At 45.8% G+C, this 27,806-nt stretch overlaps 1 protein-coding gene and 1 long non-coding RNA gene across 10 annotated transcripts in view; both read left to right on the forward strand.

Moving 5' to 3' along the window:
- The window catches only part of PPCDC (phosphopantothenoylcysteine decarboxylase), a 96,267-nt gene extending 69,053 nt beyond the window's left edge, over positions 1 to 27,214 (forward strand). For all 8 annotated transcript variants that reach the window (XM_050968799.1, XM_050968796.1, XM_050968805.1 and 5 more), the window contains one exon: positions 25,472 to 27,214. In XM_050968799.1, coding sequence (XP_050824756.1) covers positions 25,472 to 25,647 — 176 coding nt within the window. In that variant the 3' untranslated portion in view covers positions 25,648 to 27,214. The remainder of the gene's footprint in view (positions 1 to 25,471) is intronic.
- On the forward strand, positions 1,422 to 22,032 carry LOC127058613 (uncharacterized). 2 transcript variants are annotated; one of them, XR_007776405.1, is made up of 3 exons: positions 1,422 to 1,708; positions 2,247 to 2,404; positions 21,347 to 22,032. It is a non-coding gene; the product is annotated as an uncharacterized LOC127058613 (long non-coding RNA). The 2 variants fall into 2 exon arrangements; XR_007776406.1 differs by lacking the exon at positions 21,347 to 22,032 and adding an exon at positions 10,677 to 10,988.
- Positions 27,215 to 27,806: the final 592 nt, after the last annotated feature.

The raw sequence follows: 27,806 nt of genomic DNA on the forward strand, positions 1-27,806 counted from the left end.
GCAGGGGCAGCACTGGAGCGGCGGTTTGCCTCGCGGGCTTTGCAGTAGGCATTCTGCAGCTCTTTCACTTTAACCCTGCACTGCAGTGCATCCCGGTCATGGCCCCTTTCCATTATGTCCCTTGATATCTGCCCGAAGGTATCGTAATTCCTATGGCTGGAGTGCAGCTTGGACTGGACATTTCCTCCTCCCAAACACTGATGAGGTCCAGCACCTTGCCTTTGCTCCATACTGGGGATCGCCTGGCACGTGGAGGCATGGTCACCTGGAAAGATTAGCTGAAAGCACTCCACGCCTGGCTGAGCAAACAGGAAGGGGATTTTCAAAATTCCCAGAGAATTGAAAGGGCGAGTCTGACGGTTGGTCACCTGAAGTCTGGGCAGTAGAGTTCAAACTGGTGACCAGAGTGGCTAGACCAGGCATTGTGGGACACTTCTGGAGGCCAATCAGAGCGCATGAACAGACCAGGTCGTCCACACTGGCGCAGGAGCACTCCAGTGGGGGCACATCAAACGTTATTCCACTCGCCAAGGTGGAGTACCAGGAGCACTCTAGCCGTGGAGTCAGAGCGCTCTGTGTGCCTTGCCAGTGGGCTGGGTCATAAGTTAGAGTGCACTGGGCTGCTTTAATGCACTCTAACTCGCAAGTCTAGCCATGCCCTTAGATGCTCAACAGAAGGAGCAATCAAACTCCTTTGTGTAGGAAACAAAGCAATGGCTGCATGGCTGGCCCTGAACTAACCCAGGTAGATTAAGAGGGCAAATGCAGGGGCTAAAGGCCTGTCCTCATCTACAGGACAGTACAGCTGTGCTGCTGTAGTGCCTTAGTGAAGATGCTATGACACCAACGGGAAAGCGTCTCCCGTCACAGTAGTTAATTAACCTCCCAAGCAAGGCCAGCTCCAGGCACCAGCGAATGAAGCAAGTGCTTGGGGCGGCCAATGGGAAGGGGCGGCACATCTGGGTCTTTGGTAGCAATTCGGTGGTGGGTCCCTCAGTCCCTCTTGGAGCAAAGGACCCACCGCCGAGTTGCAGCTGAGGAATGAAACGGCGCGGTAGAGCTGCCTCCGAAGTGCCACTGATGACGGCTTTTTTTTTCTTTTCTTTTCTTTTCTTTTCCCCTTCGCTGCTTGAGGTGGTTAAAAAGCCTGAGCTGGCCCTGCTCCCAAGAGGCAGTGGCTATAGCACTGTCTGTTGGGGTGGGGCGGGTAATAACTAAGTCACTCGGGGGGATGGATTTTTCACACCCCTGAGTGATGTAGTCATACTGATATTGACCTGCATGGTAGACATGGTCTAAGATATCAGTTGTAAACTGTGTGTGTTGAAGAAAGCCAGGTAAAGTGTGACCGTGCAAGGAAGCAGAGGGACATAGCTTCTTGGGCACAGACCTTGCTGGAGAGGCTTACTTGGGGATTTCCAAGCAGGGAAACTGCCTACGTTTGGTTATTTCTGCTGTGTTCAGGGAGACAGGCCTGTGGGTACATTCTTTGTAAGTAACCAAGATTACACCAAGCATATACTGACTTGCATCCCCAGTTTCTCAGCCTAACGGAAACGATGCTGCTTGACTGACTATCTGGACCACTTTGACTACAAGCTTCAGTCCACCTCCTGCCAAAGGAGGCTCTGTGCAGTTGCAAAGCCAGCTTCTCATTCCTGAAGACTCAGGAGACCTTTCTAGTGCCCAGGCCTTGTGGGTAGAAAACGTGAGTACAAAACTAGACTCAAGCTCCCACCATAGCTATAGTTTTAATTCCTGTAGTTCCCAGAAGCTGCAACCAAGATCAGGGCCCCATTGTGCTAGGCACTGTGCCAACACATAGTGAGAGTCAAACCCTGCCTCAGAGAGCTTAAAGCAGGGTTCTCAAACTGGGGGTCAGGACCCCTCAGGGGGTTGTGAGGTTATTACATGGGGGGTTGCAGGCTGTCTCTCTCCACCACAAACCCCGCTTGCCTCTAGCATTTATAAAGGTGTTAAATATATTAAAAAGTGTGTTTAATTTATTAGTGGGGTTGCACTCAGGGGTTTGCTGTGTGAAAGGGGTTGCCAGTAAAAAAGTTTGCAACCCACTGGCTTAGAATGTAGAGAAGACAAAGGGTGGGGGAAACTGAGGCACAGAGCGGGGACATGACTTGCCCAGGGTAGCCCAGTAGGGCAGTGGTAGAGCTGAGACAATAACTCAGGTCTCCTGAGTCCCACCCCTGTGCGCCCTTTAGTAGCACTTACCTTCTTCTTTGTTTTAGAAGTTGCTGGAATTGGAAACTGATCAGAGCAGTGTGCCCTGTCTGTTGGCCTGGGAAAGCCCAAGTAGTCCATCATGCTGTGAGGATTTTTCTTGACTCCTCTTGCTGATGCCATTTCGCGGAGTCAGTAACACCAGCAGGAGGAGATTTGGTTAACTGTGAGTGAGCATGGTAGTGACTATCACAATGTCAAAAAAAAAAATCAATGAAAATTATTCGCCATTGTGTTCTTGAAATGCCCCCAAATGTTTCCCATGTGTCCCATTCCCTTCTCCCTGCCATGGTTTTCCACTGACCCTAGTGATGGTCAGCTGAGAAGTCTCTGACACAGGTGAGGAGCCTGTCATACTATACATTCAATCATATCAAATTACAGTCAAATTGGAACACAGGATTAAGCAGATTTTCATTTGTTGCTTAAATTCCGCAGCTCAAATTAACTACTAGCCAAACTCTCAGCTGAGATTGTCAGATTTGTGTGTAAAAAACTAGTTATACTTCTCCCCATCAGATGTTGCTTACAGGGACTCATTTGTCAGAGGTCCCACAGCAAGGGGGTACAGAGTGATACAAGGATCTGGGAGCAGAGTGGATCCTTTGAATCCTCCTTCCTTCTCAAGGGTCAGTGTTGTGTTCTATCCAGGTTAAAGCCCTGCATCTGTTGAAAGAACTTGTGCTTTTCAGGTTTGTTCATGTTTGTACTGGATTTGGTGTATGGTTTGCCTTCTCAGCTCACCAGAAAGTAGGGGAGTCTGAACTAGCTTATAGTCCACTTCCTCTTGGCACTGGACCGCGTACATTGGACAGTCACTAAAACTTTGGCTCAGAACTGCACTGTATTTAGGATTGGAAGGAGGGATTCAAGGTAAGAGATCTGGATGACTAGCCAAAGTCTCAGATACGCTCTGACTTCCTTAACATAGGATAGGCTGTTTAAACTAACAAAGTTAACAGCTGTGTTCCGTTGTGGTGGTTTCAGAGCTCATTCTATATAGATTTATACATGCATCCTCTCAAATTGTCCTTAATCTGGTCTATTCTGTACTCTATTCTGCACTTCAACTTCTGATCTGCAACTATAGTTCCTCTCAGTCATCTTCGTGGTATTACTTTCCAGCTGCAGCATCCTTTCACTCTCAGGTCATTTACAGGTCTTCCCTCAGTTATGTTATAGATAAAAAGCCAGCTTAGCTACAGAATTATTTGATAAGGGAAGTCCTTGGGGTCTTGAGACCAAAAAGCTTTGTACAGACTAGTCAGCACCAATTACAGCGATATCTCTGCTTTGAACCAGCTAACTCCCAATTAAAATGTGCAGGTGCAATGACTGCCCACAAAAAATTATTTCCAGAAATAAGGAAGCTTAATTAGGAACGTGAACTCCCTGGGGACATGCTCCTCCTTGTTAATATTCTGTACTGAGGCCTGGGTTTGATTTCCCAGTTGGGAGCCATCGTCAGTGGTGGCGGTGAACAGAGATGCTTGCCCCTGCCAGGGTTGTGCTCATTGATGGAAAAACCTGGTCTGAATAAACATGCAGATTGAGGCCTTGATCCTCCAAAGATGAACTGAGGGTCTTATTTTAAGCCAAATGTTGTGGTGACATTCTCTGGAGGAGCTTATAGGCAGGTTACGATACTGTCTGCTGTAGGTTTTGAGAAGAGGACAGTCCAGTGGATAAAGTGCTAGCCTGGGCCTCAGGAGACCTATTCTCAATGACCTGATCTTCCTGGATGACCTTGGGCAGATCATGTAGTATCACTCCTCGGGGAGTGCAGGGCCTGGGACAGATCAGCCCTGCTGGTTTGGGGGCCTGCTCTGTATCGGCGGCTGGGCCAGTGAGATGGATCTGGCCTGGTGGTGGGCTGCCCGTTGCTGCTGGCAGTTGACGGTGCCTGCCATGGTGGCTCAGGGCTCTGGCCAGGGTGAGGCACTTGCTGCATCAAAATGTGGGCGCCCGAACAGGGTGCTGTCTCTGCTAACTGTGAACAAGATGGCAGGTCCTGCGGAAGTGATGGATTCGTCTTCTGACAGTGGCGCTAGAACATTTTTAATAGGGCTGCTGAAAGCCAGCCCCCTTATCCCTGTCCTTTTCCCGCACCCCCCAAAGCTTAGGCCAGCAGCACATCCCCAGTCATGCAAGGCTGGGAGTCTGGGGGTTCTCCTGCACCCCTGTTCTAAGCTAGTCCCCGCACCTATGTCTTAGGTGGGAACATGTCTTAGGTGGGAACTAGGGGCTGTCTGTAGGCAAGGACTGGCCTCTCTCCCAAGATCTGTGAGAATGGGGGATCGTCCTTCAGGATAGGTTGTAGATCCTTGATGATGCACTGGAGAGGTTTTAGTTGGGGGCTGCAGACGGTTATATCTGCTCTGATCTCTCAGACAGAGGGCTGGTCCACACTAGGGGGGGGGAAATCGATCTTAGATACGCAACTTCAGCTACGTGAATAAAGTAGCTGAAGTCGAATATCTAAGATCGGATTACTCACCCGTCCACATTGCGCAGGATCGATGTTCGCGGCTCTCCCTGTCAATTCCGGAACTCCATTGGGGTTGATGGAGTTCTGGAATCGATATAAGCGCACTCGGGGATCGATATATCGCGTCTAGATTAGACGCGATATATCGATCCCCGAGCAATCGATTTTAATCCGCTGATACGGCGGGTAGTCTGGACGTGGCCAGAGCCAAACACCTACAGAATCTCTATCAAGTGTTCTTAAAACTGCAATACCCATCTGGTGAAGTGAAGAAACAGATTGACAGAGCCAGAAGGGTACCAAGAAGTCACCTACTGCAAGACAGGCCCAACAAGGAAAGTAACAGAAGGCCACTAGCTGTCACCTACAGCCCCCAGTCCTCGCCTACAGACAGCCCCCCAACCTGAAGCAAATACTCACCAGCAACTACACACCACACAACAACAACAACAACCCAGGAACCAAACCCTGCTACAAACCCTGGTACCAACTCTGTCCACATAGCTATTCAAGGGGCACCATCATAGGACCTAACCACATCAGCCACACCATCCGGGGCTCGTTCACCTGCACATCTATCAATGTGATGTATGCCATTGTGTGCTAGCAATGCCCCTCTGCCATGTACATTGGCCAAACCGGACAGTCTCTACACAAAAGAATAAATGGACACAAATCTGACATCAGGTATCATAACATTCAAAAACCAGTAGGAGAACAGTTCAATCTCTCTGTCACTCAATAACAGACCTAAAAGTGGCAATTCTTCAACAAAAAAATTTCAAAAACAGACTCCAACGTGAAGCTGCAGAACTGGAATTAATTTGCAAACTGGATATCTTCAGATTAGGCCTGAATAAAGACTGGAAGTAGTTGGGTTATTACAAAACCTAAACTTAATTTCCCCAATACTAATTTCTCCCTACTATTACTCACACCTTCTTGTCAACTGTATGTAATGGGGTCACTCTCTTACCACTTCAAAAGTTATTTTTCCTCCCTTGGTATCCTGCTGTTAATTGATTTCTCGTTAGACTGACCTCACACTTGGTAAAGCAACGCCATCCTTTCATGTATTTATACCTGCTCCTGTATTTTTCACTTCATCAGATGCATGAAGTGGGTTCTTGCCGACAAAAGCTTATGCCCAAATAAATGTGTTGGTCTCTACGGTGCCACAAGGACTCTTCGTTGTTTTATTCTTAAAAGGGAAACTCAGCACAGAGATGGAGAAATTAAGCAGCACCAGGATATCAGGTCCTTTCTTGGTCTGACCTAGCCTTTGTTCCTGCATTATCTCTGTCCATGCAACTCTTAAGAACTGCCCTGCATGAGTTAATCCAAAATAACTTCAGCTTGTTTGGACTCCAAGTTGTAACCATGTCTTTGAAAATATAAAAAATGACTGATTTAGGGATGGCTTAACGTTTTAGGATGATTTGAGGACATGGTTAAAGTTCTATCTTAATGGAACCATGGTGTAACCTATTTGGTTTACACTGCACTGTAACTGGGTTCCTCAACAGGGTTGCAGTATAGGCAGAGCCTTTATAATGCTGTCACATTGGGTCACGTTACTGTAGCCCACGAAAGCTTATGCTCAAATAAATTTGTTAATCTCTAAGGTGCCACAAGTACTCCTGTTCTTCTTGTTACAATCCTTAGATGTCTGAGCTGATTGTGGGTGCTATTCCTCTGACACTAGGGGATGTCTACACTTTGGGCTAGAGGGGGTGATTCTCAGCTCAAAGAGACATACCTGTGCTACTTCAGCTAAAAATAGAGTGTAGCTGTGTGGCATGAGCAGCAGGGGGAGCTAGCTGCCCCAAGTACAATCCCATCTATGACTGTAGGCACATACTTGGGGTGGCTAGCCCCTCTTGGTGCTCACGCTGCCATGGCTACACTCTTATTTTTAGCACATTAGCTCAGTTAGAACTAACACACTAGGGTGTGTCTCCTCAAGCTGGAAATCACACCCTAGCTTGAAGTGTAGACATTCTAATTCTAGGTGTATAAGTGTTGTATAAGTTGGTGACACAGGTTAACTGTATTGTTATGGCAGGCGTCACCAGGTGGTGCTGTTACATACAGTCTTCCAAGTTCTTTTTCTTAGCATGAGAGCAAATGTTCAGTCTTGGGAAGACATGATGTGTTTGTTAGATTTTGTTATGCAGGGTTCCATGTAGTGGCAGTGTTCTATTGTGTGGAGCTGTGCAAGCAGCAGAAGTTTGCTTTCTGCCTTGGTTTCTGATGAAAGTCAATTCTTGAGGCAGAGTTGCCTTATGGCAGTGTCTCTCCGCCTTCCCAGACTACTGTACCCCTTTCAGGAGTCTTTGTCTTGCGTACCCCTACTTGCTTACAAAATCAGACATAAAAATATAGAAGTGTCACAGCGCACTATTACTGAAATTGCTTACTTTCTCATTTTTACCATATAATTATAAAATCAATCAATTTAGAATATAAATATTACATTTCTGTGTATAGTATATAGAGCAGTATAAACAAGTCATTGTCTGTATGAAATTTTAGTTTGTACTGACTTCGCTAGTGCTTTCTATGTAGCCTGTTGTAAAACTAGGCAAATCTCTAGATGATTTGATCCTGCGTAGCCCCGGGGTACACATACCCCTGGTTGAGAACCACTGCTCTATGGCAACCAGACAGTAGTGTTGGGCCTCTTAGTGCCTGTTAGTATTAAACCTTTTAGTCCTTTTTTTGTATATTTGATTCATTTTTATATTAACTATGCTTTAGAATCTTTGTGATATTAACAAACAATATATTTGAATTCTGAGGCCCCGAATATTGGTCCTTAACCTATAAGTAACCCTATTTGGGAATTCTATGCATTAGGCTATATCTAATAATCCTTCACATCTACATGTCTATTGAACTCCAGATATTAATAGAAACCATCCTCTTAACATATATAATCCTTATATAAGCATATATACCTATCTTATAGAACTGGAAGGGACCCCAAAAGGTCATAAAGTCCAGCCCCCTGCCTTCACTAGCAGGACCAAGTACTGATTTTGCCCCAGATCCCTAAGTGACCCCCTAAAGACTGAAGGAACTCACAACTCTGGGTTTAGCAGGCCAATGCTCAAACCACTGAGCTATCTCTCCCTGAGAGATTGATGAGGGCTGTTGTGGCAGATGTTTCATTTTGGGAATCAACAGGGAAGAATGATTATGTATGGAAGAAGGACCCACTGAAAGACTATCTTGAAGAACTGTTGGTCCTCTAAACTGCAAACAATCCTACCTTCACACATCAAACAGGTAAACTAAGAATGTAGAGATATTAAAGGAAATTCCATCAGAACATAAGAAATGGCATCAGAACGTATGGTTCTGGGAGAGTATTATTTGCAAAGAGGGGTATCTTTGGCCTGGTCTACACTGCATGGTTAAAGCAGCAAAGAATCCTGTGGCACCTTATAGACTAACAGACATTTTGGAGCATGAGCTTTCGTGGATGAATACCCACTTCGTCACATGCATCCGGCGAAGTGGGTATTCACCCACAAAAGCTCATGCTCCAAAACGTTTGTTAGTCTATAAGGTGCCAGAGGATTCTTTGCTGCTTTTACAGATCCAGACTAACACGGCTACCTCTCTGATACTTGACTGCATGGTTAGGTCAACACAAGGCAGCTTATGTTGACCTAGCTGTGGATGTATTTGCATTTAAATTTCACTCCTGCTGATGTAACTGGCCCACTATGTCAACTTCATAACACTACTTCCCCAAGCACTATAGAGTTAAGGTCGATGTAGTTAGGTCAACACGGTGTTAGTGTAAACAAAGCATTACTTACATCGACTGTTGCTGGCCTCGAGGAGCTGTCCCACAATGCCCCATGGTGACTGCTCTGGTCACCCCATTGTGAACTCTGCTGGCCAGGTGGACAGGAAGCTGACCATCTCCTTTACAACCCTGTGAATATTTTAAATTGCTTTTCCTGGTTGCCTGGGTTGGCAGGCACACCTAGCAACTCTCCATTGTTGTGTGCAACTGCCCAGCTGACCATGCTGGCTACACATTGCGGATGTGCTCCTACCTGGAATACACAGGAGATGGTGGATCTCCTGGGTCTATGGGGAGAAGAAGCTGTGCAGGCGCAGCTCTGATCCAGACGTAGGAATGTTGATATCTATGAGCAGATCGCTTGGGGCATTGAGGAAAAGGGCTACAAGAGAGACCAGCACCAGTGCCACATGAAAGCCAAGAAACTGCAGCAGATGCATCAGAACGCCAGGGAGCCCAACAATCAGTGTGGTACAGAACTCCAGACCTGATGCTTTTACAAAGAGCTGCATGCCATCCTCGGCAAAGACCCCACCACCACCTCTAAGACCCCCGCGGATACTTCAGAGGAGCCCAAGTCACAGACTGTGAACAGCGAGGAGGAGGAGATGGATGAGGAAGAGGAGGAGTATGGGGGATAGGGGATCCAGCTGCACAGTGAGCCAGGACCTGTTTTTGACTCAAGCGCAGTGCAGCCAGTCCTGACAGTCAAGCATGGGCGAGCCTGATGCAGGGGAAGGAATGTCTGATAAGGATGCAGTTTGCTTTGAAATTACAGGCATGAAACCACCAAAGTAGTAGGACACATCTGTTGATTTACTCTCTTTTACTTGTGGTAGAAGAGGTACTGAAACAACCAAGAGAGAGTGTGTTGCTATCTGCTTTCCATTCCTGTGAGCTTGCTCCACTCACCACTAGGATGGCGCCTCCTCCTGGTCACTCTGGGGAATAGCTCACAAGGTCAACACCCCTTCCCATGGTTGCACACCATCTCTCCACCTCTCTCTCTGGGTTTGCAGCCCATCTCTCACTCCATGAGCTGCCGCCGCCTCTTCATTTCACAGTCCTCTGGCCAGGTCACTATACACATGTTCCCCTTTGGGATATCAAAGTCTCACCAGCAAATCCTAGGCAGTCTTCCCATTTGCTGCCTTGCAGTGCCGCACTCTCAGTGGCTGGCAGGGGAACATGGACCCGCCCTCTATTGCAGGTTCTGGCTCAGAGACTCTTTAGTCAGCAGTCAAGGTCTATTCCCTTCTAGACCTTACTGCTTTTCCCAGATCTCTTCTACCTTCCTGGCTTCCCCCTCTCTGGGTTTTCCAGCCTAAACACACCTCTCTTTTCCCAGGGTGTGATTGCAGACTTTTCCAGCAGCCTTCTTCTGCTGCCAATTTCCTGTCTTTATAGTCCCAGCCATCTGGTTCTTCCTCTGCTGGGCTTCCTCACTCTGTCAGGGGATTGCTTAGCCACCTGATTCCCCTTAGCTGTGGTTTGTTGGGTTCATTAGCCCCCTTCTCACTTTGCATTAACCCTTTCTGGGCAAGTATGGGGTGAAGACCCCATCACAACACCCCTTTAGAGTTGTGGGAGAGGGGAGCCAGGGAGAGCAATTTATGTGTTCGGGGATGTTCCATGAATCCTCCGTAGAGATCTCAGTGAAACTTTCATGGAGGTACTCCGGGGAGGGCTGCCTTATTTCTTCCACCGCAGTTGGACACTTTTCCACACCATTCAGCAATTACTTCAGTAGGCACCATTGCAGTACACAGGCTAGGAGCGTATGGGCTTTGGTGGCATTCGGGTGCCAGCAGCAGCTATGTTCTCTCTGCCTTTGTTACTTTCAGGAGTGAGGTATGTGCTAAAGTCCCCCCTGCCTGTGGAAAACAGTCCCAGTATTCAGTCCCTTGCCCTGTACACGTACACTCGTGCCTGAGCTATCTCCCCCATCCCCGAGGGCCATACTCACCATCGTTGTGCTGTGACTGGTGTAGTTCTGTATCCATCCCCAGGAGAAGTGAGCATGTCGTGCTTACAACTTGTGGGGATCAAGTGGAGTGAATTCAGTATCCTCAGTTTCTATTTCTGTCGTGAATACACTGACCATGGTACCTCTGTGTACTGTATCTGCAGCTGCTGATATTGTGGAGCAGGGACCCTCAAGGTCATAATCGCAGAATACCTGAGCCCGATGAGGAGGAGAAAAAAGAGAACTCGGGATGGCATGTTCCAAGAGAAGCTGCAATTCTGTGCTGCATCAGAAAATGAGACCAGGGCCAGGAGGCTCACCCTTGCACACTACTTGGAGAAGGAGAAAGTGGAGAGGAAAGAGGCCTGGAAGTCCAAGAAGGATAAGGAGAGGGAGATGCACCAGGACATAATGGGTCTTCTCAGGCAGCAGAGATGTGGCAGACTCTGGTGGACCTACAGGTCCAAAAATTCCACGCTCTCCTCCCTTTGCAGCCGATAGCCAACTCAATATTGGGATCTTCCTACCTGCCCCCCGGCCTCCAGCATTCTACATGACATCAGAGACTGCTGCACTATCCCTGCAACTCCACCCCAGGGGACATTAAAGACAATCACAGCTGTACATACACTGACCTGTGAAAGCCACAGTTGGTATAGGTGTACCTGAAGTGGAAATAACAGACAACAAAGTCAGTCACCAAGCAAAATAAAATAAAATCTGCAAATCTATGTCTAATCAAACTGAATACAGATAAGATCCTCACCAGTTCCAGAATGCTCCCTGTTACAGGCTAATCTCCTTTTAGCCTGGGTCCAGCAATCACTCACACCGCTTTGTTCCAGTTTCTTCCAAGAATCCTGGGGAGGAGAGGCTCCATCTTTAGCCAGCTGAAGACAAAATGGAAGTGTCTTCCAGGGGGTTAAATAGACTTTTTCTTGTGGGTGGAGACCCCCTCCTCACTCCTATTCAAAGTCCAACTCCAATGTGGAGTTTTGGAGTCACCTAGGCAAGTGACCTGTCCATGCATGACTCACAGTCTTTACAGGCAGAAGCCGTTGTCCACATGGTATCTTGTATGTCTCCAGGAAGACTACTTATGTGGATTGGAGCATTCCAAGATGCATTGTTCCCCAAGCGCTTCCTGATCGGGTACTTAACCTTGCGAATTCCTTCCAAAAGAAGCTGACCAAATGCCTCACAAAGCTTGCTTGATTTTTAAGTAAGTATAAAGCCAATATTCTTAACCTCAAGTACAAAATGATATATGTTATGACAGACCCAAACCAGTGGGGTACAGGAGTCTGGTAGAGGGCAAGTATACTGGCCACTGGATGAGTAGTTTTCTGTTCCCTGAGTGACCAGAGCAGGGGCTGCACTAGAGTAATCAGGAACCTGCTAGAACCAATTAATGGAGACAGGCTGATTAGAACACCTGCAGCCAATCAAGGCAGGCTAATCAGGGCACCTGGATTTAAAAAGGAGCTCACTCCAGTCAGGCGGGGGGAGCCAGAGGAGAGGAAGTGCGTGTGAGGAGCTGGGAGCAAGAAGCCCAAGGAGCTGAGAGTGAGGGTATGCTTCTGGAGAACTAAGGAGTACCAGCGTTATCAGACACCAGGAGGAAGGTCCTGTGGTGAGGATAAAAAAGGTGTTTGGAGGAAGTCATGGGGAAGTAGCTCAGGGAGTTGTAACTGTCATGCAGCTGTTACAGGAGGCACTATAGACAGCTGCAATCCACAGGGCCCTGGGCTGGAACCCGGAGTAGAGGGTGGGCCCAGGTTCCCCCCAAACCTCCCAACTCCTGATCAGACACAGGAGGAGTTGACCCAGAGTTTGGGGAAGATCACTGAGGTGAGCAAATCTGCCAGTAAGCTCAGGATCCACCAAGGTAGAGGAGGAACTTTGTCACAATGTGTACAGATAGGATGAATAGATATAGTAGACCATAACTTATGTTACATGGCACAGGCAGCACAAAACATATTCCAGTTATGTCATATTCCCATAAAGCATTACGGGGTACAGCGTCACAGTTAATGATTACTATTTGTATTACAGATCTGTACTGGAGCCACTTTGTTTCCATTTTCACCAAGAAGGTTGGTGGCTATTGAATGTCTAAAATAGTGAATGCCAGTGAAAATGAGGTAGGATCAGAGTCTAAAAAAGGGAAAGAACAAGTCAAAAATTACTTAGACAAGTTAGATGTCTTCAAATCACCAGGGCCTGATGAAATGCATCCTAGAATACTCAAGGAGCTGCCTGAAGAGATATCTGAGCCATTAGCAATTATCTTTGAAGAGTCATGGAAGGCGGGAGACATTCCAGAAGACTGGAAAAGGGCAAATATAATGCCCATTTATAAAAAGGGAAATAAGGACAACCCGAGGAATTACAGACTAGTCAGCTTAACTTCTGTACCTGGAAAGATAATGGAGCAAATAATTAAGCAATCAATTTGCAAACATCTAGAAGATAATAAGCTGATAAATAACAGTCAGCATGGATTTGTCAAGAACAAATTATGTCAAACTAACCTGATAGCTTTCTTTGACAGGGTAACAAGCTTGTGGATGTTAGGAAGTGGTAGATGTGATATATCTTGACTTTAGTAAGGCTTTTGATAATGTCTCGCATGACCTTCTCATAAACAAACTAGGGAAATACAACCTAGATGGAGCTACTATAAGGTGAGTGCATATCTGTTTGGAAAATCATTCCTAGAGAGTAGTTATCAGTAGTTCACAGTCATGCTGGAAGGGCATAATGAGTGGGGCCTCACAGGGATTGGTTCTGGGTCCGGTTCTGTTCAATATCTTCATCAATAATTTAGATAATGGCATAGAGAGTACACTTATAAAGTTTGCGGATGATACCAAGCTGGGAGGGGTTGCAAGTGCTTTGGAAGATAGGATTAAAATTCAAAATTATCTGGACAAACTGGAGAAATGGTCTGAAGTAAATAGGATGAAATTCAATAAAGACAAATGCAAAGTACCCCACTTAGGAAGGAACAATCAGTAGCACACATACAAAATAGGAAATGACTGCCTAGGAAGGAGTAGTGGGGAAAGGGATCTGGGAGTCATAGTGTATCACAGGATAAATATGAGCCAACAGTGTAACGCTGTTGCAAAAAAAAGCAAACATCATTTTGGGATGTATTAGCAGGAGTGTTGTAAGAAGACTCTTCTGCTGTACTCTGCACTAAGTAGGTCTCAGCTGGAGTATTGTGTCCAGATCTGGGCACCACATTTCAGGAAAGATGTGGACAAATTGGAGAAAATCTGGAGGAAAGCAACAAAAATGATTAAAGGTCTAGAAAACATGACCTATGAGGGAAGATTGAAAGCATTGGGTTTGTTTAGTCTGGAGAAGAGAAGATGGGGGTGGGAGGGGGCACATGATAACAGTTTTCAAGTATATAAAATGTTGTTTCAAGGAGGAGGGAGAAAAATTATTATTCTTAACCTCTGAGGACAGGACAAGAAGCAATGGGCTTAAATTGCAGCAAGGGTGGTTTAAGTTGGACATTAGGAAAAACTTCCTAACTGTCAGAGTGGTTAAGCACTGGAATAAACTGCCTAGTGAGGTGGTAGAATCTCCATCATTGGGGATTTTTAAGAGCAGGTTGGACAAACACCTGTCAGGGATGGTCTAGATCAGTGTTTCCCAAACTTGGGACGCTGCTTATGTAGGGAAAACCCCTGGCGGACCAGGCCGGTTTGTTTACCTGCCGGGTCTGCAGGTTCTGCTGATTGCCCTGGAGCTGCGAACCGCGGCCAGTGGGAGCCGCGATCGGCCAAACCTGCGGATGCAGCAGGTAAACAAACTGGCCCGGCCTGCCAGGGGCTTTCCCTACACAAGCAGCATCCCAAATTTGGGAAACACTGGTCTAGATAATACTTAGTCCTACCTTGAGTGCAGGGGACTGGACTAGATGACTTCTCGAGGTCTCTTCCAGTTCTATGATTCTGTGATTGTGCAAGACACTGGATACATAGAATACATGAACCTGATGCCTGGTTGGAGCTTCTCCTTTCTCTTTGCTTGATGGAGGAACAAGTTCTCACTTCCTGAATTGAAGGGAGCAGGTACCCACTTCTCCACTCTTCTTGTGGGGACAAAGGAGGGACCTGGAAAGTGCTCGATGGGGCCAAGGGCTTCCAGATTCCTCTGGGTTATTTGAAGGGCTGAATAGCAAATGTTTTCTGCAACTCTCAGAATTTGAATATTGTTTGAATAGGTTATTCACCAGGGCCTAATGTGTAGGTTTGATAATTAGTATGGTGGTGAAATGGTCATCGGATGGGAATGCACATGCTTGTCCATGGGCAGTGGAATTTTGCAAGGCTTGGGTTGGACAAAGGTGGGCTTTTCCCCTGCTGAACAGGTGAAATACCATGCACGTTTATGGTGCTGGGTGCCCAATAACACAGATCAGAAATGACGGACAAGAAGAGTAAGGGTATGGCTACACTTGCAGCTGTACAGCGCTGGGAGTTACAGCTGTCTTTGTACAGCTGTGTAGGGAAAGCGCTGCAGTGTGGCCACACTGACAGCTAGCAGCACTGCAGTGTGGCCACATTTGCAGCATTTGCAGCGCTGTTGGGAGTGGCTGAACAGGCATTCTGGGATACCTCCAAATACCTCTGGAGGCCAATTACAGTGCTTTTGGTGGCCACGCTGGCGGAGCAGTGCTGCATCACCAGCGCTGCAATCATTATACCCCAGGCAGAGCAGGAGTACAGCCAGCACTGCGGCCAGGGAGATGCAGCGCTGTATGTGCCTTGCAAGTGTGGACGGTGAGTAAGTTGCAGCGCTGTAAACCCACCACCAGCGCTGCAACTCTCCAGTGTAGCCAAGCCCTGAGAAACCTGAAGACATCTCCGCCCCCTCCCCACCTAAAAAGAGAGAGGGAATGTTGCCGTTCCCTTCCTGATGGCATTTTAGCCTCTCCAGCCTGTTGCTGCTAAGAGATTGATCTTTTGTGGAGCTATGAAGGTGAGGATTTTATAGGCTCTGTGGGAAGACATGGTCCAAAGCTCAGAGGCAGATGAAGACTGTGTTTGCAAATGTCAATACCACATGCAAATCATTTGCAAACTGGCCTTGCAAATTTGTTACTGTTTATTCTAAGCCTTTGTAAAATGTGAGAGGGCTTGGCATGTGTCTTCCAGGGATCAAAGGGTAGACCAAGCAGATAGAGTTGCTGGGTCACCATCTGGGCTTTTGGGCTTTGCATATTGCACAGGCCTTCAACAGCACATTGGCCTGTTTGCCCAGAGGTGCTGAGGAGCAGTTTCTGGGCTTTGTACTATTTTATTCTCCTTTCCCTACTAAGGTTATGAATTAAATATATCTAAAGGCTAAAAAACCAGGAATTGGGTGGCTCAGGCAATATGGAGCCTTTTGCCTTTAGTCTCTTTGAATTTGGTCCAGGTCAGTAGTGTCTGTAAACTGCTACCATCTGGATCTTATTGAGTGGTCTGTGTGAAGTGAGCTTGGTGGATCTCATCCTGTTTCCTCTGCTTCATTTAATAAAAAAATTGGTCCCTTAATTGGAAATCTCAGCAGAGAAGCCAAATATCTACTTAGATTGTAAGCTTTAGGGGGCATGGAGCATCTTTTTATTCTGTGTTTGTACAGCCCTTAGCACAATGGGGTCCTCATCCATGACCGTGGCTTCTAGGCTCTACTACAATACAAATCAATAGTGATAATAATAATAAAGATGAATTGAGCCACACACTCTGAGCTCCATCCTCCTAGAGGTTCCCCTTTCACTCCTAGAGGTGGCCCTTTCAGAATAGGGTTGAGGTTCACTGGTGGAATAGGTTTTAGACTGATATTTTATTTGTTTGTTTAGAAGAGGTCTTTGTCTGAGATATCCCAGTGGGGTTTGCAGGGGACACTTAATTAAGGGAAGCTGAACTAAGGAAATTCCCAGCCCACCCACACATCACACGTAATTGTGGCTTTTACCCATGAATATCCAAACATGCCCTCCACTTTGTGTGTGTGTGTGTGTGTGTGTGTGTGTGTGTGTGTGTGTGTGTGACCACTTTGACACTCATTTTTTAGCACTGTCACCTGTGTGCACAGGTGATAATATTTAAAAATACATGTGATAGCATGTGCAAAGCTGCACAAATGGTTGAAGTTCTGGGAAACCAGGTTGAAGCTCCTCCGAAAACTTGAATCCAAAATATTAGCATGCTCACTGTACTGATGGAGAACTTTACCCCTGCCTGGAGGTTGCTATTCAATTTTACTGGCTTACTAAACACCTGTACATAACTGAACAGTTCTTGGCTCTTGTTCCGCAGGTGAACATCAGCTAGAAGAGGAAAATTACTGGGAGAAAGCAACAAGAAGGTGCATCATTTAGGTGGCATTGATGGCAAATAATATCCTCTCATAGTCATACAGAATCTTTCATTAGAAGGAGTAATTAGTGCTTATTCTAACACAAATTCATTAATTCCTAAAGCACCCCACCTATGTCATGGAATAGGGAAATATTACTTCTCCCATTGTACAGGTGGGAAACTGAGACAGAAAGCCCTGATCACAACTGCTAAGCACCCGCAGCAGGCACTGCCTTCAATAAAATTGAAAGGGGAGAAGTGAAAAACTGATCAAAGGGAATTCCTTTTCACATAACACAGTGTTAGACTGTGGAACTCATTGCCACAGGATGTTGTTTAGGCCAAGAACTTGGTAAACTTCAAAGATGGATTAGACATTTGTATGGACAACAAAAATATCCAGAGTTGTAATAATTAAGGATAAAATAAGAGTATTGGAAAGGAGTTAGGGATTAGGATGAGCCCTTTTGGGGGGAAGATTCTCCCACATTTGCTGTTGTGAGATTTGTGTACCTGAAGCTTCTAGCGCTGGCCAGCATTGTGATACACAATACAGGACTTTCATGAGCCATGGGTCTGATCCAGTCTGGCAATCCCTATGTTCCCATGACTCGATTGTCATTGTGTATGCTCAGCGCCTCTGAAAATCTTGCTCAAAGCTACCCAGAGGTGGCCACATCAGGAACAGAACTCAGGAATTCCTCATTCCCAGTCTGGTGTTGTAACTGCTAGTCAATACTGCCTCTGATGGCACTAACAATCCCATGACACTTTCCATAGAAGTTTTCTGACAACTTTTCTTTGGTTTTCTGACAAAATGCTACCTCCAAAATTGTCCTAAATTTCCCCTGTTGTTTTAACTGGATCATCACAAATGATGTGCAGTGTCCCTGGAGCTGGTAAATCACAAGCTGCATCCCACCCTGGAGGAGGTTTCTATTTCAGTAATGAGCAAAGAGAGCCTCGGGTATGTGAATGTAGAAACATGTTGGAGTCCAATTTTTGTGTGTGAAAGGTGCTGAATGAACATGAAGTAATTGCTGTATCATGATGACACTAAGAAGAAAATTGTGTCTTATGACTGGCTGATGACAGTCTTATGTCAAGTCAGGTCATTACAATTGTTTATTTTCATAAGGGTTAACAGTACTGAGGGCTGGTGCTTTGTTAATCTATAAGATTGCAAAATTTAAATAATAATACCTAGCATGTCTCATCTATAGATCTCAAAGCATTTTACCCCTAATTTACAGATAGGGTTACTGAGGCACAGAAGGATGAACAGACATGCCTAATGGCCACTGGTAGAGGTAGGAAAGAACCCAGGTCTCCTGAATCCCAGTCCAGTGCACAGCCACACTACTTCTCATCTGTGAATGAATTGTGATTGTTTCACAGCTGAATGAAAATGATTATTCGCCACTGATAAGACAATTGGATGTCATATGCAAATTCCTGCTCCCTAATAGCCTCATCAAAGCTTTTTTTCTGAATCTCAGCCTTCTCTACTCTTTAAAATGACAGTGTAATTTTTTATTTTTATTTTTATTTTTTTTAATGCTCAAGAGCTTTATCATCCAGAGAGTTCTGATAAAGGAAGTTCAGAGCCATATTTTCCTGGCAGCTTCAAATGGCTTTCTGAATTGGAGGGATCAAAGCTGTGCAAGCCAGCACCTTGTATTTTCGCACACACTAGTAGGTAGTTGTCAGTCTGCCAGATTTGCATAGCAAAACATAATTTGCCTATGCAGACCTGAGCTTTTTGCATGTACACAAAATCATGGGCTCAAGATTTAAAGGTTTCTGTTGAAAATATTGACACTGGGACATAGGTAGCAAAATGTATTAGATCAGCTCCTGTCCTCCACTGCCGCCACTTTGCACCAGTTCACCAGCTCAAGGTACCAGGAAGCTGATTGGTCTGGCTGCCTGAGTATTCCATCAGTGTGGAGAAGTCCCTGTTTGGCTTACTGCTGGTATCGTGGCTCTGACTTCTCGCCCCTCCCTGCCTCTGACATAGGTAGCATGGCTGGGGTACCATTGCATCCAACTGAACCCTGGCTGCTAGAGTTGTCCCTATTGGCTTTGGGCCGCAGCACAATGTAGAGCAGCCCCAAGGGTACTCCAAGATGTGCCTTTGGATCAGACTGGCAATTTAAGGATTGGGGTGGTTTACTACTCTCTCCTGAACAGCACTGTGTACAGAAGGTTCAGGCTCCAGGATCTGGTCCATTGACTTTATATTTTGATGAGTATCAAGATTTATAGTCCCTCTAGGTAGTCACTGACCCTAAGCAAAAGGTCCAGTCTTTCCCCTGTGGTCAATGAACCCTGAAGGTTACTTCAGTGGAACTCAATATTTATTCTTCTTAATCATTTTCGTTTATTGATACTAAAATAAACGAAAGCAGAACAAAATAGTTGCCTTGTTCTGCTGATTTTGTTAGGCACAGCATGGGTCAGAGCTGAATCACATGGTCAGACTTTCCAATGCTGTTTGGGCAGTTGATAGCCAGACGAGCTGACACTAGCCAAGGGAAAACTGCATGTCAAACCAGAAGGATGCTGACCCTGCTGGTTAAATTCCTTGAAGTAGTTTCACATGTATCTGTGTGTTTACTTATTCTGGTCACTTCCTCCTCTCCCTGTGAAGAGCTGATGAATCTATGTGGGAAACCCATGCTCATCGGTTTGGAGCCCATCAAAGCATTATCATCTCAGCAGTGGGTTGAGTTACTTTTAAAAATCTCTCTGATTCATCCAACATGTGGAAAAACTGGGTCAGGAGCTGAAGAAGTGACTCCAAGAAAGAAGGTGAAGGCTCAAGATGCCTTTATATGGAGCTTTTGTGGCATCCTGGCATCGTTTATGTCTGGTTTGAGACAATATTGAGATTGGTAAAAGATAAGTAATGTAATAAAGGATGTCAGTTTGTCAAATGACTTCCCAGGCCTGAAGTGCCAGCTGACTCCTGCGTTCACTGGATATGTAGGTTCCCGTGTTCTGTATCTGAAGTTCAGAAAATTATTTGTAGGACTAAACTCAGGGCTCATCAGTGGAGTTAACACCAGGAATGAATCTGGTCTGGATTTGTTATTGTGGGCCTAGAAATCCTAAAGGAATCTTTTCTTTCCTGTGCCCTCACTTTGTCCTGCTCTGGGCCAGGAAGCTTCTGCCCTAGAATGTCAAGGTAGCTAAGGGGATATCCCCTGGCCATTTTTGCTTATGACTTTCCATCCTCCTCCTCCTCCAGCTTATTTCTCTGTTTTTTCTTTAGGGTCAGGACGGCTTTTTCCTTTTCCCATCCTAGATCACAATGACAGCAAGCTGGAGGGGGTTTCACCATCCTATGGAACACTGAGCCGAGCTCATAGAATCATAGATTATTAGGGTTGGAAGGGACCTCAAGAGATCATCTAGTCCAACCCCCTGCTCAAAGCAGGGCCAATCCCCAAATGGCCCCCTCAAGGATTGAACTCACAACCCTGGGTTTAGCAGGCCAATGCTCAAACCACTGAGCTATCCCTCCTCCATACTCATTGATAAGACTCAAGTTGGTGTATTACATACATCTCAGGGCGAGAGAGTTGGGGCATCGGTGAATCTTGGTCCTTCCCATCTTTGTCTATATCTCCAGTTGTTGCGGGCAAGACAGCCAGTGCCAAAACCTGGCAGCTGGGGGTGATTTCTATGGGACTTTCTATCCCTCTGCAGATTTTGGAGGGGCTTAGAGATTGATCAGTGCAGTGCATAGAAACTGGTGGGATTTCTGTGGTTAGAAGCTGGAAGTAAAAGCTGAGGTGGTTTGAAGACTAGGCTGGCCTTGAAATAGAGAAGAGGGGAAGGTAAGAGGAACCAAAACTGAACCTCAGAGGAACAATAGTAGGCTCTAGGGAGAAGTGAAAACAGCTGTGATTACTAAAAGCAGTGATGTGAAACAGTGGGAGGGCTATTTGTGTTTCTTTCACTTCACTGTCTGGGCAGGTTTTCTTGGTTCTGACCCTTTCCTGCGGCCTTAGCTACAAATTCTTTCCTGCTCTGGGCTGTGTCATTGATGTCGGTGTATCTTACTCCCTCTGACTGTCAAGCCTGCAAAAGGCATGGGGGGGTATGGCCCACTTCTGGAAATGAGGGAGGGAATTCCAGCACCAGGTCTGGACTTGTTCATTAATTAAACTTTGGTGAGATTGGCAGGCACTACTAACCTGGCCAGTCTAAAACCTTGAGAGGGTTGGCTGGGGTAGGAAGGGAAGATTCTTCTCCGCCAAGCCCCTGGGCTCTAGAATTCTCCTCCCCGTCAGTATACGTACAATAGCATCTTCCAGAGCCAGAATTATTTCAAATGCAGTTGTAGGTGGTGGTTTGACTCTGTTGTATAGAGTGCAATGTCGAGCACTGAACATCGAGCACTGGGATGTATCTGGGCATGCTCTGGTGGTTTATCATTTGGGTTTTTTGTTAAGGTACTCGGAGGTGAAACTCACTGCTATTCCAGGCATGACAATTTGGAGGCATCACCAGACAGGCACTGCGGTGGAACCCCCAAGGCAAGCGGAAAAGAGGCCGTCCAAGAAACACCTGGCGACGCGACCTTCAGGCTGATAGCAAAAAAATGGGCTATACCTGGAACCAGCTAGAGCGAATGGCCCAGTATAGAGGACTCTGGAGATCTGTGGTTGGCGGCCCATACCCCGATTGGGGTGACGGGCATGAGTGAGTGTTGGTGTAGGGGAGGCAGTGCTAGGAGGGACGGAAAATAGCACTTGCTTTTTAAAGAAGCTGAATTGAGCAGCCTGGGCAGGAGAGTTGGGATATTCAAAGCTGCTGAGGCTAGTTTGGGTCAGATCGTTCTGCTCACACATAAATAACTGGAACCACCAGACATTCCAAAGTGCATGCCTGTTGTTGGTTATTTCATTTTCCCACTGGTCCTTTTTGCTGACAGATTCTAGAAACTTTCCCAATTGGACCCTTCACCTGTCTCTGATGATGTGTGGGAAAACCCTCCTTCCCATTGTCACGCAGCCTGTCTGGCAAAATCCTTTCTCACCAAGGGGCTGGGTTTTGCTCCTAATGCATTACAGGGTTAACTCCTCATTTCACCTGAGTCTGGAGTGGACGTGATTGGTGTTCTTCACCTGGTGCTGTATAAAAGGGAAGGTGCCAGGCTCTGCTTGTGAGTCAGACCACAGCACTCACCAGACATTTTACAGAGAATGCCGCTCCGAAGAGGAAAGTTTGAGATCTTTTGTTTTTTGGTATTTTGAGAAAATTTGTGCCAAGCCAACCTGTTGATGTTGGTTGTTTGCTTGTTTCTGCACTCACTGAATTTTTTTTTTTTTTGGCTGCTGTCATAAAGAGATAGTTAAGGGTTAATGCCTCTTTTAACTGTAAAGGTTAAGAAGCTCAGTAAACCTGGCTGACACCTGACCAGAGGACCAATAAGAGGACAAGATACTTTCAAATCTTGGTGGAGGGAAGTCTTTGTTTGTGCTCTTTGTTTTGGGTGTTGTTCACTCTTGGGACTAAGAGGGACCAGACGTCCATCCAGGCTCTCCATCTCTTTCTAAACCAGTCTCTCATGTTTCAAAATTGTAAGTAACAGCTAGGCAAGGCGGATTAGTTTTATTTTTGTTTTCTCAACTTTTAAATGTCCTTTTTTGCTGAGAGAATTTTACCTCTGTTTGCTATAACTTTGAACTTAAGGCTAGAGGGGGTTCCTCTGGGCTATACGGATTTGATTACCCTGTAAAGTATTTTCCATCTTGATTTTACAGAGATGATTTTTACCTTTCTTCTTTAATTAAAACCTTTTTTTTAAGAACCTGATTGATTTTTCCTTGTTTGAAGATCCAAGAGGATTGGATCTGGACTCACCAGGGATTGGTGGGGGAAAGAAGGGGTGATGGTTAATTTCTCCTTGTTTTAAGATCCAAGGGGTTTGGATCTGTGTTCACCAAGGAATTGGTGAAGTCCCTCAAGGCCACCCAGGGAGGGGAGAGTTTTGGGGGGACAGGAAGTGCTCCAGACACTGAAAGTTCTGGGTGGTGGCAGAGTTACCAAATCTAAGCTAGTAATTAAGCTTAGAAGTGTCCATGCAGGTCCCCACATTTGTACCCTAAAGTTCAGAGTGGGGAAGGAACCTTGACAGCTGCTAATTTGCTTTGCACAAATTATCTTCTGCTCCTTTTGAAGTGGACTTGTAATAGCACTTTAAAAGGGAAATGATCTGCTTGGTGGTGGTGGCTTATTAAAGCTTGGCCTTTCCCTGTTCTCAAATGGGCTCAATTCTCAGTTACTCCTTCCCTGTCCTTGCGGCAGAGACAGGTTGAGGTACAGGTAGTGTTATTCTGGGGCTGTATAAGGCCCTACCTTGCCTCTGGTGTTAATTAGAGCAGCCCAGAAGTAGCTCTAATTTACACTTTGTTTCCCAGGACCCCCTATAGGCCTAGAGAAGCAGAGAATATCCATAATGCAGTGTACGTTGGCCAGGCTCCTGATGCAGTCTATGCTTGGGACTAGGTTAGGAATAGAGCTCATGTAGAGCCCTTACGCCAGCTGTACACCCAGTGGGGAGGCCCCCTGCATTAGGGATATTTTCAGGGGGCTATTTATGCACATTTAAGCCATCGTTACACTGCCAACAAGTGGAATAAAGGGGCCTAAATGTAACTGAGAATGAGGTCCAGTGTCTATTTCTGCAGACCTCATCCTGCTTGTGAGGGTGTCTGTGTACATGCCGTGCAATTGTTCTTAACAGTGATCTGTAAAGCACAGGAAATTTTCAGCACGGTCCCTTTTTATTTATTTATTAGGGCTGTCGATTAATCGCATGATTAACTCAAAAAAATTAATTGCAGTTTTAATCACATTGTTCAATGATAGAATACCAATTAAAATTTATTAAATATTTTTGGATGTTTTTCTACATTTTCAAATATATTGATTTCCATTACAACACAGTATACAAAGTGTACAGTGCTCACTTCATATTACTTTTGATTAAAAATATTTGCACTGTAAAAATGACAGACAAAAGAAATAGTATTTTTCAATTCACCTAGTACTGTAGTGCAATCTCTTTATCATGAAAGTGAAACTTACAAATGTAGATTTTTTTTTTTGTTACATAACTGCACTCCATAACAAAACAATGTAAAATAAGTTTGTTTACAGTTATGGGAGATAATGCCGCCCACTTCTTATTTACAATGCCACCTGAAAGTGAGAACAGGCATTCTTATGGCAGTTTTGTAGCCAGCATTGCAAGGCATTTATGTGCCAGATATGCTAAACATTCATGTGCCTCTTTATGCTTCGGCCACCATTCCAGAAGACGTGCTTCCATGTTGATGATGCTTGTTAAAAAAATGTGTTAATTAATTTTGTGACTGAAGTCTTTGGAGGAGAATTGTATGTCTCCTGCTCCAGGGTTTTACCCACATTCTGCCATATATTTTGTGTTATGGTAGTCTCATGATGATGACCCAGCATATGTTGTTTGATTTAAAAACACTTTCACTATAAATTTCACAAAACACAAAGAAAGTTCCAATATCAGATTTCTAAAGATAGCCACAGTACTCAACCCAAGGTTTAAGAATCTAAAGTGCCTTCCAAAATCTGAGAAGGATGAGGTGTGGAGCATGCTTTCAGAAGTCTTAAAAGAACAATACTCTGATGTGGAAACTATGGGACCCAAATCAGCAAAAAAGAAAATCAACCTTTTGCTGGGGGCATCTGACTCAGATAATGAAAATGAACATGCATCAGTCCGCACTGCTTTGGATCGTTATCTATCAGAACCCATCATCAGCATGGATGCATATCCTCTGGAATGATGGTTGAATCATGAAGGGACATATAATCTTTAGCGCATCTGGCACGTAAATATCTTGTGACACTGGCTACAACAATGCCATGCAAACACCTGTTCTTACCTTCAGGTGACATTGTAAACAAGAAGCGGGCAGCATTATCTCCTGCAAATTTAAAAAAACTTATTTGTCTGAGCTATTGGTTGAACAAGAAGTAGGACTGAGTGGACTTGTAGACTTTACAGTTTTACATTGTTTTGGTTTTGAATGCAGTAATTTTTGTACATAATTCTACATTTGTAAATTCAACTTTCATGAAAAACAGATTGCACTACAGTATTTGTATTAGGTGAATTGAAAAATACTATTTTGTTTTTTTACAGTGTAAATATTTGTAATAAAAAATAAATATAAAGTGAGCACTGTACACTAAGGGTATGTCTACACTAGGAAATTAGGTCGAATTTATAGAAGTCAATCTTTAGAAAGCGATTTCATATAGTCGATCGTGTATATCCCCGCTAAGTGCAGTAGGTCGGCGGAGTGCTTCCTCAATACCATGGCAAGCATTGACTCACGGAGTGGTGCACTGTGGGTAATTATCCCACAGTTCTCGCAGTCTCTGCCACCCATTGGAATAATGGTTTACTCTCCCAATGCCTGATGGGGCAAAAACATTGTCGCGAGTAGTTTTGGGTACATGTCGTCAGTTGCCCCTCCCTCCATGAAAGCAACGACAGACAATTGTTTTGTGCCTTTTTTTCTGTGCAGACACCATACCATGGCAGGCATGGAACCCGCTCAGCTCAGCTAACTGTCACCACTGCTGTTGTGTCCAGAGTGCTGCTAGCAGCAGACGGTGCAGTAGGTCTGCAAATCATCGTCATCCACCGCTTCTGCTGCAACTCTGCTCTCCTGCTGTTGTAAATGAGCCCAGTCTCAATTGAGTAAATAATAACTGAGCTTAATAGAGTAAATGAGCTCAGTCATCCACTGCTTCTGCTGCAACTCTACTCTCCTGGTGCCATGAATCCACCTCACAGGTCCTCTCGTCGTTCGGTATAAACATCTATTCTGTGGCACGCATCATCATCCACTGCTTCAGCTGCAACTCTGCTCTCCTGCAGACGCCATACCATGGCAAGCATGGAGCCCACTCAGCTCACTACTGCTGTTGTGAGCATTCTAAAGACGTCACACATTATCCTGAGTATGTGCAGAACCAGAACCTGCAAAAGCAGGCAAGGAGGCGATGACAGCGCAGTGATGAGGACATGGACACAGACTTCTCTCACCCTGGCAGTTTGGACATCAAGGTGGTAATGGGGCAGGTTCATGCTGTGGAATGCTGATTCTGGGCCTGGGAAACAAGCACAGACTGGTGGGACTGCATTGGGTTGCAGGTCTTGGATGATTCCCAGTGGCTGCGAAACTTTTGCATGTGTAAGGGCACTTTCATGGAACTTTGTGACTTGTTTTTCCCTGCCCTGAAGCGCAATAATACCAAGGTGAGAGCAGGCCTCACAGTTCACAAGCGAGTGGCGATAGCCCCGTGGAAGCTTGCAACGCCAGACAGCTACCGGTCAGTCGGGAATTAGTTTGGAGTGGGTAAATCTACTGTGGGGGCTGCTGTGATCCAAATAGCCAATGCGATCACTGAGCTGCTGCTATCAAGGGTAGTAACTCTGGGAAATGTGCACGTCATAGTGGATAGCTTTGCTGTAATGGGATTCCCTAACTGTGGTGGAGCAATAGATGGAATGCATATCCCTATCTTGGGACCGGACGACTTTGGCAGCCAAGGGATACTTTTCAATGGTGCTGCCATCACTGGTGGATCACAAGGGATGTTTCACCGATATCAGCATGGGATGGCCGGGAAAGGTACATGACACTTGCATCTTCAGGAACTCTGGTCTGTTTGAACAGCTACAGGAAGGGACTTACTTCCCAGACCAGAAAATAACTGTTGGGGTTGTTGAAATGCCTATAGTTATCCTTGAGGACCCAGCCTACCCCTTAATGACATGGCTCATGAAGCCGTACACAGGCAGCCTGGACAGTAGTAGGGAGCTGTTCAACTATAGGCTGAGCAAGTGCAGAATGGTGGTAGAATGTGCATTTGGACATTAAAAGCCTGCTGGCACAGTTTACTGACTCGGTTAGAGCTCAGTGAAACCAATATTCCAATTGTTATTGCCGCTTGCTGTGTGCTTCGCAATCTCTGTGAGAGTAAGGGGGAGACGTTTATGTCGGGGTGGAGGTTGAGGCAAATTGCCTGGCCGCTGATTACGTGCAGTCAGATACCAAGGTGATTAGAAGAGCACAGCAGAGCGTACTGCGCATCAGAGAAGCTTTGAAAACCAGTTTCATGACTGGCCAGGCTACAGTGTGACAGTCCTGTTTGAAAACCTGCCCCATTGTTTCACTCTATAACCCATTGTTATACTTCCTTCTAAGCCAACCGCCCTCCCTACTTTGATCACCATTTGCAGAGGCAATAAAGTTATTATTGTTTCAAAATCATGCTTTCTTTATTAATTCATCACACAAATAGGGGAATAACTGCCAAGGTAGCCCGAGAGGGGTTGGGGAGGAGGGAAGCACTGGGTGGGGTGGTGGATGAGGAGAGGAGGGAAGGACAAGGCCACATTGTACTTCAAAACTTATTGAATGCCAGCCTTCTGTTGCTTGGGCAGTCCTATGGGTTGGAGTGGTTGGGTGCCCAGAGGGCCCCCCCCCCACCCACGTTCTTGGGCATCTGGGTCAGGAGGCTATGGAACTTGGGGAGGAGGGCGGGCAGTTACACAGGGGCAGCAGCAGCAGTCTGTGCTCCTGGTACCTTTCCTACAGCTCCACCAGATGCCGGAGCATATCAGTTTGATCTCCCAGTGGCCTCAGCATTGCATCCTGCCTCTGCTCATCATGCTGCCACCATCTCTCATCTTGCTCCCACCACCTCTCTTCTTGCTTCTGCCACCTCTTATCTCATTCGTCCCTCCTGTCCTCGTGTTCATTTGCTGCTTTCCTGGATTTTGACATTGTTTGCCTCCACGCATTCTGCTGAACTCTTTCAGTGCGGGAGGACTGCATGAGCTCAGAGAAC

The sequence above is a fragment of the Gopherus flavomarginatus genome, chromosome 9 (genome assembly GCF_025201925.1).
Source record: "Gopherus flavomarginatus isolate rGopFla2 chromosome 9, rGopFla2.mat.asm, whole genome shotgun sequence".
Classification (NCBI taxonomy): Eukaryota; Metazoa; Chordata; order Testudines; family Testudinidae; genus Gopherus; species Gopherus flavomarginatus.